The sequence below is a fragment of the Prunus mume genome, linkage group LG3 (assembly GCF_029339155.1).
Source record: "Prunus mume cultivar Tortuosa linkage group LG3, ASM2933915v1, whole genome shotgun sequence".
Lineage (NCBI taxonomy): Eukaryota > Viridiplantae > Streptophyta > Magnoliopsida > Rosales > Rosaceae > Prunus > Prunus mume.
Genome location: NC_142700.1, coordinates 3433823 through 3451094, shown reverse-complemented (window position 1 = coordinate 3451094; position 17272 = coordinate 3433823). Strand labels below are relative to the sequence as shown.

The 17272-nt window shown below is 39.0% G+C and overlaps 2 protein-coding genes across 2 annotated transcripts; one reads left to right on the top strand and one right to left on the bottom strand.

The window, feature by feature from the left end:
- The first annotated feature begins 12303 nt into the window (after window positions 1-12303).
- LOC148918435 (senescence-specific cysteine protease SAG39-like) lies at window positions 12304-13692 on the top strand. Its single transcript, XM_089049345.1, has 2 exons — window positions 12304-12847; window positions 12947-13692. Exons 1-2 carry the CDS (start codon window positions 12409-12411, stop codon window positions 13531-13533), a joined length of 1026 nt encoding a protein of 341 aa, XP_088905471.1. The 5' UTR covers window positions 12304-12408; the 3' UTR covers window positions 13534-13692.
- A 623-nt stretch (window positions 13693-14315) lies between these two features.
- On the bottom strand, window positions 14316-16861 carry LOC103333322 (uncharacterized). The gene has a single exon (XM_089049344.1). It carries the CDS (start codon window positions 16750-16752, stop codon window positions 14374-14376), a length of 2379 nt encoding a protein of 792 aa, XP_088905470.1. The 5' UTR covers window positions 16753-16861; the 3' UTR covers window positions 14316-14373.
- Window positions 16862-17272: the final 411 nt, after the last annotated feature.

Genomic DNA, 17272 nt, shown 5'->3' with positions numbered 1-17272 from the left:
ATGGCCAACAAGATCCCTGGTGTAAACCACAGAGCATGTATATGGTTGATGCCTATCTGTGCCTGCAGACCTTGTCATATCCTGCTCACTTGGCTATTTAGACTATATTGGTTTATGCTTATCCACGTCTGTTAGCCTAATTGCTTAAAAGTGAATTTGATGCACTTTTTCTTTTTACAAAAATAGATCAGAGTGATATATATGTAAGTATGCGTATGCATCTTATATGCTAGCTAGGTATGACAAACTCTATACGAGAATTAATCGAGTTCTAATGGCCTAATATTGAAAATGTGTTTCATTTCATCACAGTGAAGCAGAAAATGAGTCGATCTGACTGAAGTTTTTGTTGGTTTTTTTTCAATATGCAGGCTCCTTTCCACATATATCCAAAGATATTCCTTAACAGTGAAGAACAAAGATGCTCATCATCTATATATATGGAAATTTTGATCTTGCTTCTTCACACCTAGTGATCATCAATCAGCTAATAACAATGGCTTTTACACTTGAATGGAAATTCATGATTTCCATGTTCATAGGGGTTTCGGGGACTTGGGCATCAAAAGCCGCATCCACCGCGTTGGATGAAGCTTCAAGGGCGATGAAATATGCAGAAAAGTAAAGGTGTTTCAAGATATTCAAGGAAAATGTGGAATTCATCAAAAAGTTTAGGGCTTGTCCAATATAGATCCCTATATTTTCTATTTCCTAGACATATACCCATCACTCTATAAATCTATGAGTAAAACCCAATTTCATATTTAAATAACTAGTAGGATATAAGAGGTCGTAGTATTTCTATGTTTTTATATCATTGCCACTAAACTTCATATTTTATTTTTAATTTATTTCAAGCATTTCCAATATAGATCCCTACATTTTCTATTTCCTAGACATATACCCATCACTCTATAAATCTATGAGTAAAACCCAATTTCAAATTTAAATAACTAGTAGGATATAAGAGGTCGTAGTATTTCTATGTTTTTACATCATTGCCACTAAACTTCATGTTTTATTTATAATTTATTTCAAGCATTTCATTAACTGTCATAATTGTAATTAATATGCTCCATATTAATAGCATATCAATCACCCCATTTCTTTTAGTTGTCATTCCCTCTCACATCTCGCCCCCTAAAATTGCAAACAAACAAAAAATCTATAAATTACATATCCAATAATGTACCTATGAAAAATATAATATAAATATATACATATAAAATATAGGTATATTATTTACCAAAAAAAAAAAAAACAAAGTCAGTTACTTTGTAATTGCGTATATTTTTCATAATTAAAAATAGGTACACAATAATTTATATAAAATATAGGTACATTATTTACCCACAAGTAAATTATTTTACAATATACCTGTAAATGTGTATAGGTACATTATTTGAAATAGATAATTATGTACACTTTTCATAGTAGGTAAATTATGTTTTTCATAAAACAAACAAGTAATAGGTACATTATTTTTTCAACATAATTAGTATGTATAGTTTTATTCATAAACAATTATAAAGTGGATTATTAGTCATGTATAATTCATAAAAAGAAAATAACATAAACATTTTATTAAACAAACCGATTACCTAAATTTGAATTTATTGTTAATTTTTTTAAAATGTTTCAAAATTAATTCATACATCCATTACAACCATTTGGAGATCTTTCCAAATTCAACATCTGTCATTATATACAATCCAATTAAAAACTGTTTCCATATTGATTCCTACATTAATATACAAAATGCAATAATGGCTTAGTTGGGGGTATTTTTGGAATCTGAAAAGTACAATAAATCAGATTTTATGCTTAATTAGGTAACTTGCTGAGTTGGATTCTAGTCATGGGTTTTTACTTATACAAATTGGGTATTATTTATAAGAACAAAAAGTGAAGGGTTTTAGGTACGACAAATTGAATTTGAAGGTGTAAGCCAAATTTACTAAAAAGTTTAATAAGGAAGCGAATCACACTTACAAGTTAGGCCTCAACGAATTCTCAGACCTTACAGATGAAGAATTCACCATGTTTCATACTGGATACAAACCCACAAGCTCATTCAAAAATAGTTCTTTCTGGAACGAAAACCTGACTGATGTTCCACCAACCATTGACTGGAGGAACGAAGGAGCTGTCACCCCCATAAAATTCCAAGGTGTATGTGGTAAGATGAGCACCAAAACTCAAAGCTCCCTACCAAAACTAATTAGTTATATCACATGAACCTGAACATTATTTTGTGATCATTAATTAGTTATATAACATGCACATGCACATGCACATGCAGTGGCGGATCCAGGATTGGAAAGCCAATTGGGCGGAACTTACATACTAAAATCGACGATATAAGTAAATTTCATTAATAATCAGAAAAAATATACACCTAGTCAGGGGGAACGTAGTGAGCCTTACCCTCAAATACATCTATACATAAATAAAAGCTTAACAACAAAAACAAAAACCACAAGTGAAAGATAACCTACGAATAACATGTAAAAGAAATAATTTAAATCAAACATACCAACAAAAAATCAAACAAATTCTCATAATAATAGCATCTCAACAATATGAACAAACAACAAATTAAACATTGAAACATCTCAACAAAATTCCTAAAATCAAAGCCCCAACTTAATTTCAACAAAATCACAAAATTATAATTTAATCTCTAAGTAAATCCTAGAATATTCAATTTTAAATTAAAACTATAATTAAAGATATATAGAAAATGAGAGAATTAGAAATTACTTCTTGTTGTAGGAAGGAGAGGAGATGATTTTGCCAAGTTGCCCACTGCTCAGCCAGTATAATAGGAATATGCAGCAAATAGAGCGGGGGAAAAGAGGTTGTTGTGGTCGCTATAGAATAGAAGAGATAAACAAGCTGTGGCAAAAGAGAAAAGACAAAATATATGGGACCACTTCCTCTTGGAAGTTGGATGGGCAACGTGTTTATATTGGATTAGCTTTTAAGTTTTTAAATTTGGGCTGCCCTTATAACATATATAGGTTTTTAAAATAAAAAAAACTTTGGGATGGGCAGGCACCCATCCTGCCCTTTACACAAATCCGCCACTGTGCACATGCACTCAAAGCTCCCTACACGAATCAAAACTGGTATAGCTTGATCTCACTGTCCAACAACTAGTGGACTGTTCCAAAAATGACGCCAACCAAGGTTGCGAAACTGGTAATGTGCTCGATGCCTTCGATTACATACAAACAAACGGTATCACCAACGAAACAAGTTACCAATACATAGGAAATAATGAAACATGTGACATTGAGAAGAAAATTAACATTGCCGCTTGTATTGCGGGCTACTAATCTGTGCCATCAGAGCTTCGGCTATTTGATTCCTGATCCTTTTTGCTTCCACTCTACTATATCATAAGCAATTTCTGAGGCTCAAGCTATCGATTGCATCAATGGCGATTCGTTGGATGCAAATGCTTTCCTAAAGTCTGATATTATTTCTGGCGATTTTGCAAGCGTCTTGACTCGATGATATATTCATCTTCGGTATGCTGATTCTGTCTTCAATTTCAGTTTAAGTATGATGCGATTTCATTAAAAGCACGAAGCATGCTCTGTAATTTCTTGAAGCACGAAGCCGATTTAAGCAAGTTTTAGTTCTCTTGAAGCACGAAGCAATTTCTCTGTTTTCTTGAAGCACAAAGCAATTTCCTGGATCTGTTTTCTTGAAGCACGAAGCTGCTATTCTTTTGATCTGTGTTTTCTTGGAAGATCATCATTTGATTCGTTGAAGTAATTTCTGATTCTTTGATTCTATACTGCCATGACTTTTACTGCTCCGAAAATTGAGACCTTATTAGGTGTTTTGACTATTAAGTTGAATGATGATAATTTTGTGAAGTGGAACTATCAGTTGGAATATGTTCTTCAAGGATACGACCTCTATGGTCATTTTGATGGCACATCTGTGTGTCCATCTAAATATGTCATAACTGAGTCTGCAGGAGTTACTACTGAATTAACTGAGGATTATCGTCACTGGATTCAAATTGATAAATCTTTGCTCAGTTTGCTTATTGCAACTCTGTCTGATGAGGCCATAGAGTATGTCATTGGTTGTAAAACAGCCAGGGATGCATGGTTAAGCCTTACAGATCAGTATGCTTCGTCTCAAGGGCTCGGGTGAATAAACTCAAAATTGAGTTGCACACTATCCACAAGGGTGGTGTTATCATTGCCGCCTTAAATGGCTTACCACAGGAGTTTGACATGATCAAGACTGTGCTCATTGCAAGAAAAACACCTATAGCTCTTAAGGAGTTTAGAGCTCAGTTGCTGTCTGTTGAAAAGAATATTGAATCCAGAATGTTAGCAATGAATCACTCCATGACCGGTATGATAAGTGTTAGTCCGTTTGAAATTGGCTCATCATCCCATTCTCAAGATGCTTCTCAGACTCAGGGTACTGCCTCTACAGTTGGTACCATCACTGCTCACCCTCAAGCTTCATTTTCTATGGGCTTTACTGGGGTTAAGTCACAGACCAATACTTCTCATGGAGCTTATCAGTCATCAGAGTTCTCTCCTTCATTTTCCCAGCCTAATAATGCCTATGGTTCTACCAATCAGTTTGTTCCTCGTGGTAGAGGCTTTACCAATGGTCGATTCCATAATCATAATAGTCACAGGGGTGGTTTTTCACCACGGTTCTCTTCTGCTCCTAGATCACATGCCATACCTGAGTGCCAAATCTGCAATAAGAGAGGACATACGACACCAAATTGTTACTACAGGATTCCAGATAACTCATCCACACCTATCCTTGAGTGTCAAATGTGTGGTAAGAAAGGGCACATAGTATTGAACTGTTATCACCGAGCCAACTTTGCATATCAAGGTGCTCCTCCTCCACAGTCTCTTCAAGTTATGACAGCCAATTTGTCCTCTCCTTATACTCCAATGATCTTTGGATAGCAGACAGTGGAGCTTCCCATCACATGACACCCAATGTGCATCAATTGCAAGCGTCTGCCCCTTACTCTTCTGAAGACAAGATTACTATCGGCAATGGGGAAGGTCTAAGCATAGACCATATTGGCCATTCTACTTTATCAGCCTTACCATGCACTTTACACTTAAAACAAGTGTATCATGTTCCTAAACTTGCTGCCAATCTATTATCTGTGTACTAACTCTGTAAGGATAACAACTGCAATGTTATATTTGATGAGTATCACATATATGTGCAGGACAAGCAAACCCACAGGATTATGTACAAAGGTCAGAGTGACAAAGGGCTCTATCCCATTCCACATATTCATCCTCAACTTTCCCAAATTCACAAGTCACCCTTGGATTCTTCAATTCCTGTCATAGCAAAAAAGACGCAGCCAACAATAAAGCCTTGTATCTACCTCCAGCAGAACAAGAGGATTCAAGACCGCATGCACTCTTGGGTCAACAAGTCAAGACCAAGTTGTGGCATCTTCGACTGGGCCATGCTTCTAATGATGTTCTTCATCACATGTTAAAGGTCTCTAATATTCCTTTGTCTGTAGATTCCACTACTGAGATGTGTGATTCTTGTTTACAAGGCAAAATGCACAAATTGTGTAACACCCCGACCCCAAATTTATCCCATGTTTAATTAATTTAAGTGGAATTGAGAAATTACCCGTGGGATAAGGGTATTTTGGTCATTTTCTTACCCGAAAGGAATTTGGGAATTCGGTTGTACCGTTGCGTAGAGCACGGTGAGATGAGTTCGTAGACACGTAGTGGGCTCGAATCGGAGTTGTAACGAGAGAGATATGATCAGAAGAAGCTCAGTGGCATAATCGTAAATATTTGGAAATTGGATTTTTGGTTAAAGCGGAATTGCCCCGTCTGTCTCTCTCTCTCTCCCGCGCGTCTCTCCTTCTCCCTCCGCTGGTTCGCGACAAGAATGGAGGCCGGCCACGTTTTGGCCGGCCGTGCTCTCGTCCGCCACCAAAGTCGACGGCCGGTACCAAAATGACGGCCAGTCCTCTTCCTACCCCAGGGTCTCGCCGCCAACCGCCGTGTTTCGCGGAAAACGAGGAGAAAGCGCGGTTTTGAGAAACTTCGGCTTCGTTCTCCGTCGTCCGGCCGCCATTTTTGGCAATCAAGGTATGGAAATTCATCCCTTCTGCATGCTCTAGCTGATGGTTGGGTAGGATTTCATAAATTTTGAGGCTAGGTAGCTCGATCTACGAGTTGAAATTCGGCCAGTTTTGCGATCGCGATTTGGCCACTTCCGGTCAGTTTTTGGGGTATGTCCAAGAACAAAAGTGACTCCAAATTAGGTGTATGACCTAGGGTAGGAGTCTTGGCTCACGATTTGGAGGTTTTCCGCGATGCGATATCGCTTTAGACACCCACGCGCCGGCGCGTGTGGCGGCGCGTGGGCACCGTAGTTGAGGGGAATTTTTGTCCCATTGTGATCCTCTCGATGTCACGAGCGCGTAGGTGTGCTCGGATCTCATTTTGGATACCGTTAGAGTTCCGAACGGATATCGCATATCGCATATTTTCCGGGTTCGCTAGGTTTGGACCGTTGGATGGTCCTGAAATTATAATATATTGATCTGGGTATTACCAGGATCATGTAGGATTCGACGGATCGTAAAATGGAGTCCCGGATACTCCGAAAATGCCAACCCTAGGGTTAGGGTTTTAGCGACCGTCCGATCGTGCGATCGTGAGCGATCTGACCGTCCGATCGGGACCAAACTTGTAGGACGTGTGTCCTGGACTTTGTAGAACCTATAGGAACTGTCGGATCATGATTTGGAGGTCGTGGGCCCCGCGGGCCCGTTTGACCAAGTTTGGGTAGTTTGACCCTGGGTTGACCGCTAGACTTTCCTTGTAGTTCTACCATCCCAGGAGGGCTAGAATGACCTTAGTGACAGGTCTCGAGCGTTGTTGAGTGAAAAGGAGACCGTGAGCTTAAGATATAAATTAGTGAATTTAAATGGGGGAGTTTTTGGAATGCTTTTTTTGTTGAAATTTACATAAGATTAGAATTTATATTTTTTTTTTATATATTAAATTGTGTGGATGGTTAAAGGTAAATAAAGCGATTGAATGTTAGCTTACAGTGCTATACGCACTACCCCGTACCCCATATTGTGATCATGTTGAGGGTGGTGAGAATGTAGCAGCCCGTGGTGAGGTCGCACGCGCCTTTGGATTAGCCGGCGTGTTGTGGACCCCATACGTGGCGGGTGCGTCCGGACGTATGATGGGAGATATGGTTGTGTGGTGGTGAGAATGTAGCCGAGCCCTGGTGAGGTCGCACGCGTCTTTGGATTAGCCGGCGTGTTGGCAGACCCCATACATGGCGGGTGCGTCCCGACGTATGAGGAGATATGGTTGTGTGAGGGTGGTGAGAATGTAGCGGCCCGGTGAGGTCGCACGCGTCTTTGGATTAGCCGGCGTGTTGGCGGACCCCATACGTGGCGGTGCGTCCGGACGTATGAGGAGATATGGTTGTGTGAGGGCTGGTGAGAATGTAGCCGGTGGTAGGTCGCACGCGCGTCTTTGGATTAGCCGGCGTGTTGACAGACCCCACGTGGCCGGGTGCGTCCGGCGTATGAGGGAAGATATGGTTGTGTGAGGCTGGTGAGAATGCAGCGTGCCCGGCCGGTGAGGTCGCACGCGTCTTTGGATTAGCCGCGTGTTGATGCAGACCCACACGTGGCGGTGCGTCCGCGTATGATGGGAGATGTGATTGTGTGATGACTGGTGAGAATGTAGCCGAGGCTGGTGAGAATGTAGCCGGGCCCGGTGAGGTCGCCGCGCGTCTTTGGATTAGCGGCGTGTTGACAGGCCCATACGAGGCCGGGTGCGTCCCGTCGTATGAAGGGTGATACTGTGATTGTGACTGATGGGTTGTGATGGATAAATATTAGAATGTATGTATTTGTGTGGTGGTAATGGGTTATTTGATAGTAGGAGCCAGGATAGATATGAAAGAGCTACGTGTGGCTTGATCCCTTAGTAGGGTACGTAGGCAGCCTGAAGTTACTAGGTGCAGCCACATATTAGACCCCACTTTGGTGGTCTTATTGGGATTGGTTTGGACCTCGTTGTTGGTCCCAAAACTTGGTTGAATTGAGGCTTGTCCTGGGGACTAAGTGAGTGAAGGTGCGCGTGAGTAGATTTTGAAGTTGTTATATGCATGTTGGATGCATTAAGTTATTTTAAGAACTTTGTGGGCAGTTCTGCTAGAATCATTTGAAGGCCGGAGGCCATTTATGTAAATTGCATGAGATTTTATTGTGCATGCTGCCGGTTGGGTTATAAAATGCGTTTTATGCAGGTGGAAATTTTGGGGAAATGTTCAATTTATAGGGGAGACTCTGCCGAATTTTCGCAGAAAGTCTCGTGCCCTTAGTCCTCTCAAACGAGGACATAGATTTAAGGAGTGAACCCGGCTGGGTGTGATGCCGGGTCTCCGCAGGTTCGCCTCGGGTTCGGGAAATTCGGGACGGTCCATCAAATTGCCTTTTTCTTCCTCATCTACCACTAGTCTTAGACCCTTTACTAAGCTACATACAGATGTTTGGGGCCCTTCCACTGTTGCAGCTCTGATACCATGTTAACCATGGAGGAAAGAAAGTTAGGTTTTGGGTTTTGACAGAGAAATTCGAAGAGAGAGAGAGAGAGAGAGAGAGAGAGAGAGAGAGAGAGAGAGAGAGAGAGAGAGAGAGAGAGAAATGAGGTCTGTATATTTCTGTTACTAAAAAGCTGTTACAATTCTAACTCACTAAAGCACTGCTTAATCTAGTGTTTATATAGCTGATAATCTTCTCTACGTAGCCTAACTAACAATCACGAGTTGTGCACTGAGAAGCACGTGACCACTCTCCAGCTCATAGCAAAGTCTGCACACCTCAGCATCTATATGGTTAACATGCAGAAGACTGTTCCAATGCAACCGGTCACAGCTGCGGTTGAAGGCAGAGGAATGGCATTCCAACATTACTCCAGTGGGATCTTTTCTGGAGGTTGTGGGATCACTTGACCGTGGTGTTACAGTCGTCGGTTTTGGTGAAAATGAAGATGGCATTAAGTATTGGTGGGTCAAGAATTCATGGGGAGCGAACTGGGGTGAGGGTGGCTACATGAGATTGCGCAAAGATGTTGGTTTTCCAGAAGGGCTTTGTCGCATTGCCATGTATGCTTCCTATCCAGTTGTATAACCCTCCCTTGGCATATGGCTGCATATGTATTGAGCAGCTTGAGTAATGGCATTGTAATCTAAACTTGGTAGTGGTATAATAAAGCTGCTGTTTTTCCATATTCAGTTCCACAATTGAGTAATGTTGTACAAAGCACACTAAGATTTTGTGCCTACATATCCTCTTTGATGATCGCCTCGAGAAATTTAACTAATAATAAGATTGTTTTGGTGCGCATACATTTTTGCATTAACAACGCAAAAGGTAATGGGTTAATTTAATTGTTTCGTATAATTGAAACTCAATATGGTCAGTACTTGTAGATGTGGGCCTTGTTGATTTTGAGCCTTAAAACTCTGGTCACTTAATTTTATTTGAAAAATGCTTTTGTAGAAAGTATATAGAATATTTGTTTAGGAAGCACTTCTGATGATAAATATTTTTCTTATAAGCATATGTAAATTTTATTAAAAATTCAAGTGCTTTATCTTTATGGTTGAAAAAAGTAATTGGAACTACTTTTATAGGCAATTAGCACTTTTTTATTTATTTATTTAATGTCAAACAACGCAAAAACACGCTTTTGTTTGATTACCTAAAAGCATTTCCAAACTGGCCATGCTTAGCTAAAACTCTTTTCATACATTATGATTTACTCAAGAATCAATGGGGTGGGTGAAAATGGCTATATGAAAATTCTTAGGGATGCTGGTGCCCCAGAAGGTGTCTGTGGCCTTGCTCGGCTGGCTAGTTATGCCACTGCATAATCTATATATATTTATATAGCTAGGCTATAGAATCCATATCTAAGTGAGTGTATTATCATTAATGATTGGCTGTGAAATCCATATCGAAGTGAATGTATAATCAATGGCTTTGAAAATTAAAATTTTAAATTAATATCCCATGTGCAAGATATGTTCTAAATAACAAATAATATTATAAGAAAATGGCATTAATTAATACATGCAATTAGTCGTCAGGTTTCTCTGGAGCCCTTGTTAAAAGTGTGTTTTTGTGCCCTTTTACGTAGTAAACTACTTACATAGTGCATTAGATTGATATAGCATACGTAATATGTAATGCGATAAATAAAACATGCATTTTTAAATCAACAACTCCGGAAGTAATATGGTTTAATGTTCTATATAATTCCTCTACTTGATGAAATTGAGACTCAAGAACTAATAACATGGGTTACTACTTGTACTCCTATTCATTCCGCCAAACTGCCCAAAGTCTTATTATGCATAAATTACGATGGATTACAGGACCGACGACCTCAAAAGTCTCATTGGTCTTTGCCGAATAGAAAAAAATAACAAATCAAGTCTCTTTTTTCTCTGGTTTTTTCCCATTTGGCAGGGACGGCATCAATAATTTGCTCAACCACAAATACACACATCATCATCCCTTCAGAGTCTACCATTTGCAATAAAAGGAACGTTGGAAGCTTGCATTGCACCACCACCAGTTTTGCAAATCTGAGTTAGACAGCAACTGCAACGATTCAGGATTCTTGAACATCAAATTCACATCAAGGACTGGATTATTCTAGTAGCTCGATGTGAAAGTTTGATGACCAAATTAATCCACAATTCTAGACGAACACGGTATCGAATTAAGGATTGGGGATTTCAAAAACTTTGTAGAGTTTTTTGTCATATCTCAAAAATTAATGAAGCTGACAATAAGTAAAGCTTGGCCGCATGCATGCTGAACCCCACCTGGATTTGGAGTTATTCGCATACAAATTGTTAGAACTTGGCTGCATGCTCAAGTTGGACTTCTTAATTTTCCACAAGACAACATATCAATTCCTGACTAACCAATGCTTGGCTGCATGCATGCTGATCATCTTCTATTCCTGCCCCACTGCTAGTCTTACAAATCTGAGTTAACACGGTATATTAATTAGCATCCTTACTTGAACATCAAATTCACGTCAGGGATTGGATTATTCTGGCTCGATTTTCAAAATTTTACGACCAACATCAATCCACAATTCCACATGAGCACGGTAGAGAATTAAGGATATTGCAGACTGCTGGAAAGACTTGAGAGAGTTTCAGTCATGCCGCAAATTAAGGCTGAAACTCCTCCAGCAATAGGTACTGTGCTGGGATGGGTTATTAGTACCAGAATGGGCATTCACAAACTCAACCAACAATAAATAATATAATATATTAGTAAATTTAGCTTAATCCCTTCAAAGTCATTTTTCTCAAAGTTGAGCATATATTCAACATAAAATAATAATAATAATAATAAAAGAAGAAAAAGTTGATACTATGACTGCATAGCAAATGGATATTAGACCATGCTTCAGCGGTCATTTGTGCCTTGGGATGAACCCCAACTCTGAATCTCAATTATTTTCTCATCTATTTTAACGAGTGTTTGTTCCTTTGAGCACTAAACTCACTCCATTATTTCTTTCTTATGTCAATGTATAACATTTAAAAAAGAAAAAAGTCTTCCTAATTAGGTGCTTTACTTACCATAAATTTAGTAATTTATTATAAAACCACCATAAAAATTTGCTGCAATTAATAACTTCATTATTTCTTACGTTTTATGTGCTCAAGGGTAAATTGGATAAGGAAAGAAATATAATATTGGCTAATTATCTCATTAAGGTAAGTAATCTAAGATAATGGGCAATATTGGAACCAAAAGTGATTTTAAAAATATAAAAATCAAAAGATTACATCATACAATATTTAAAAATGAATGTAATCCTATGTGGCACAAAAGTCAAAGGACTTGTATCAAAGTCACAAAATCCGAGGATTAAACCCATGGATATATATCAACTTTTCTATTATCTAAAAGCATTTCCAAACTGACCATGCTTAGCTAAGACTCTTTTCATACATTATGATTTGCTCCAATTGTACCTCCATAGACGTCGGGTGAATGATGATTTGCGCCAATTATGCCTTCATGACTTACTATTATGCCTTCATGACTTACTATGCGTCAATTTTCCACAAACAAAACAAAATATCAATTTAATAGTATTCGGCTACGTACGTGCCTGGAAATTTCGCTGCCTTCCCAATTCGGCTAATAACATGAACACTGTGTTCACATGCAAACACGCTGATCAAAACCTCTATATAAACCCACGATCATATGCTTTGCTTCTTCACAGCTAGCTAAGCTTTCCAATATCACTACTTAAAACCTAAGCCAATATTCCTTTGCGAACAATGGCTTTTGAGAAAAACCTTGTGGTCATTGCCATATTAATCGTCTTGGGGACTTTGGCATCTCAAGCCACATCCCGCACACTGTCCGAAGCTTCCTTTGCTGCAAAACATGATCAATGGATGACAAAGTATGACCGTGTTTATGAGGACAATGCAGAGAAGGAAAGGCGTTTCGCCATATTCAAGAAGAACTTGCAGTTTGTGGAGAAGTTCAACTCTGAAGGGAACAAGACTTACAAGTTAGGACTGAATGAACATTCTGATTTGAGCGATGAAGAATTCCTCCGGCAGCGTACTGGATACAAAAGGGCCACTGAATCAACCTCATCCGCAAACATATCTTTCAGGTACAAAGACCTCAGCCCGACTGATGTTCCGCCTAGCATTGACTGGAGGGAGAAAGGAGCTGTCACCCCCATAAAGAATCAAGAAACCTGTGGTAATTAAGAGATCCACCTTCCTTATATTAATTACCTTCTTAACTCATCCATATTCTTTACTAAGTATTGATGTTTTTGTTTTTGTATTATATATGTAGGCTGTTGCTGGGCATTTTCTGCAGTGGCAGCAGTGGAAGGGATTAACCAAATCCAAACTGGGGAACTGATCTCACTGTCCGAGCAACAACTTCTGGACTGTGCCAGCGGCAATGGCAACAAAGGCTGCGATGGTGGTTTCATGACTAGTTCCTTTGAATACATCCAACAAAACGGAGGAATTGCCACCGAAGAAAACTACCCGTACCAGGCTGTGGAGGGAACATGTAACGCTAATCAGCCTGCTGTCCAGATCACTGGTTATGAAAAGGTGCCTGAAAATAGTGAAGAAGACCTACTCAAGGCTGTGTCCAAGCAGCCAGTCTCAATAGCCATCGCTGGTTCCGGGGCGGAGTTTATGAATTACCAAAGTGGGGTCTTCTCGCCCACAGATTGTGGGACGACACTGACCCATGCTGTTACCGCCGTTGGGTACGGTACGACTGAGGACGGCACTAAGTATTGGTTACTCAAGAATCAATGGGGTGAGAGCTGGGGTGAAAATGGCTATATGAAAATTCTTAGGGATGCTGGTGCCCCAGAAGGTGTCTGTGGCCTTGCTCAGCAGGCTAGCTATCCGACTGCATAATCTATATATATTTATATAGGCTATTATGGAATCCATATCGAAGTGAATGTATTATCAATGGCTGTGAAAATGCCTATATGGTTTAATGTTCTCTATAATTCCTCTACTTGATGAAATTGAAGCTCAAGAACTAATAACATGGGTTACTACTTGTACTCCTATTCGTTCCGCCAAACTGCCCAAAGTCTTATTATGCATAAATTACGATGGATTACAGGACCGACGACCTCAAAAGTCTCATTGGTCTTTGCCGAATAGAAAAAAATAACAAATCAAGTCTCTTTTTTCTCTGGTTTTTTCCCATTTGGCAGGGAAGACCTCAATGCACTGAAGACAGTTACCCATACCAGAGTCTGGATGGAACTTCTGGTCACGAAGAGAGGTGCCTCCCAATAGCAAAATTGACCTACTCAAGGCTGTGTCCGCGCAACCTGCAGTTTCTGTTGCCATTGCCGCCACAGGAGAAGCATCTCGGCATGAGGATGCCCCAGAAGGTGCTTGTGGCCTTGCTCAGAAAGCTTTCCATCAACAAGGCTTTCTGAATCATATGGTTATTGTCATGTAACTATAAAATCTTGTCGACTTCACCTATAGCTGTAGGCTGAACCCAAGACTACCAGATTCTCCTTTTTCATATTTATGCAGAATTACTATTATTGGTTGTGAAAATCCCCCATCTTGTACTAGCTAATGTACTCTGTGACCAGTGGCGGAGCCAGGAATCATACCACAAGGGGTCATAGTGTAAAAGTCCAAATAAAAATTTAGGATTGAAAAACATATTGAAAATGAAATCATAGTACTTTCATTCATAATTCATAACGGAAATAATATTACAAGCTATAATTGTCCACGACGAGGTTTCATATTTTGAAAACGAAGCATTATAGCTTCATTTTCAATACAAGCAAAAATATCTCTCTCAATATAAACAAGCAAGCTATCACTCAACCATTGATCTCCCATTTTGTTCCTAAGTGGACCCTTAACAATATTCATGACAGAAAATGCCCTCTCCACTGAAGCAGTTGCAACCGGTAAAACTAAAGACAATGTAATGAGCAAATATACATAATTGAATACTTGATGCATCCTTGTCTCCACCATTTTTTTTGCAAGATCACCAATCCCTTGCAATTGAGAGAAATCACCCATGGAACGCACATAATGAATATAAATCTCAAGTTGATCTTCAAGTGCCAAACGATCCTCATCCGAAAAGTCTTGAGGATAAAATTGAGCAAGACGAAGTAACTTTGATTTATCAAAAGCTACAAATGAATCTTTCGGACTCAAACATGCCAAACAAATAAGCAACTCGGTATTTACCTCATTAAAGCGATCCTCTAACTCCGTAATTTGCTCATCAATGACATAAATAAATAGCTCCACACGATAATGATGTCGATTTGTCTTTATTGGAGCATTACGCCTTGACCTCCCTGGAAGTATAAATGCATCTTCCATGTTAGGAACATAAATATGATGTTTTTCACAAAAAGAAGATACTTCATCAACCAATGCATCGAACCCATTATTCCTCATCCAATGTAGCTTTTCCTTGCATGATTTCACTAAAGCCATTGCATTAACAATTTCTTGATCTTTCCTTTGCAATGCTTGTGACAAATCATTTGTGAGTCCCAATATGACCTTCATCAAGAAAAGGTGAAACACAAACTCAAAACTCCGTATTTCTCTCATTAACTTATTTGCTTCACCCGCACTTTCATTGGGATTATCATCAACAACCATTTGAAGCACATGAACCACAGATGAAAACATAGAAATGATGCTAATCAAGGTACCATAGTGTGAGTTCCATCGTGTGTCACCGGCACGTTTGAGACTTGTTTCTTGATTTAAGCCTCGCCCCGTTATAAGACAATCATTTTCAAAAGCTATCACAAGCTCTTCTTGAAGTTGCCCTCTAAGTAAATCACGCCGCTTACAAGATGCTCCAACATGATTAACCACACTATTAGCCGTTGCAAAAAAAGAGGCAATGTCTATATTCTTCTTTGCTACGGCAACAAGAGCTAGTTGAAGTTGATGAGCAAAGCAATGAACATAATATGCACAAGGTTGTTCTCTCAATATCTTTGTTTTAAGGCCATTCAACTCACCTCTCATATTGCTAGCACCATCATAACCTTGTCCTCGTAGCTTGGAAATGCTCAAACCGTTGTGAGAAAAGAATGTGTCAATAGCATCCTTTAGTGAACTTGAAGTAGTGTCGGTAACATGTTGGATACCCACAAATCTTTCAATTACATGCCCGGAGTCATCCACATAACGCAACACCATAGCCATTTGCTCTTTCACCGATACATCACGTGCTTCATCCACCAATATTGAAAAGAATCTATCTTTTAGACCATCCATGATAGCATCAAGTGTTTCAAGGGCACATGAATTCACAATTTCTTTTTGAATGCAAGGAGCTAGTAATTTGAGATTCCCCGGAGCATTTTCCATCACAACTTCTTTAACTTTATCATCATTATCTGCAAGGAATTGTAATAGCTCCAAGTAATTTCCCCTATTACTTGAAGTGGCACTTTCATCATGGCCACGAAAAGCAAGACCTTGTCGCAATAAAAACTTAGTGCACTTGATTGATGCTATCAAACATGTGCGATAAGCCTTACGAGCTTGGTCAGAGTGTTTGCTCACTGCCGTTTCAATATGTGTAGCTTGATTCATCAAATTTGTAGCAGCTTCTCTAGCCTTATTATGAACACTCCCAACCGGTCCAACATGCATCTTAAATCTTTCTCTCCCTTTCTTCCAATTCTTAAATCCATCTCCAGTGAAAGCTTCACTACCCACTTGTTCAAAATTGGTTTTAAAGAGATAGCAATAGAGACAAAATGCCGCATCTTTAGATATACTATACTCCAACCAATCAAACTCATCAAACCATTGGGGAATGAAGCGTCGATTAATTCCCGACATATTAGTTATCGGGAAATTATGACCTCTAGGTTGACAAGGTCCTTTTTGTAGATATGATCTTCGGACCTCATCTCTCATATTAGCATCATAATCTATCATTCGAGTTCTTAATCCAGGATCCGCTTGAAGATTACCCAAAACACCATCTGACTGACTTTGTCTTGAACTTGGAGTTCTTGAACTACCAACAGTATTTGAACTATCAACATTATTCGAACTACCGGAACCCGATGATGACTTTCTCTTAAAAAACCGTTCCATAATACTTCTACATATACAAAATATTCAAAATAAATACTCACAATTTAAACAAACCATCAACATAATAAAAATAAACATGAATTGGATATTCAATTAAATTAAATATATTCTACATATACAAAAACTTGCAAAATAAAACTCACAATATAAACAAACCATCAATATAATCAAATAAATATGAATTGAATTTCAATTAAATTAAATATATTCTACATATACAAAATAATGAAAATAAAAACTCACAATATAATCAAACTACCAATATAATCAAAATAAACATGAATTATGTTTCAATTAAATTAAATATATCATATATAGGGCTTAGAACTTACTTGAATTGTGAAATTTCACAATGACAATTAGCAAATATAAAGAGAGAAGCTGGCACCACCACCACAAGACGCACGGCAGCAGAAAGACACCTCAATGGCGGCAGCAAGGGAGGAGATGGAGTTGAAGGCTTGGGGGGGATTGAGTTTGGAACTTAGGGTTGGAGGAGGAGAAAACAAAAGAAATTTGG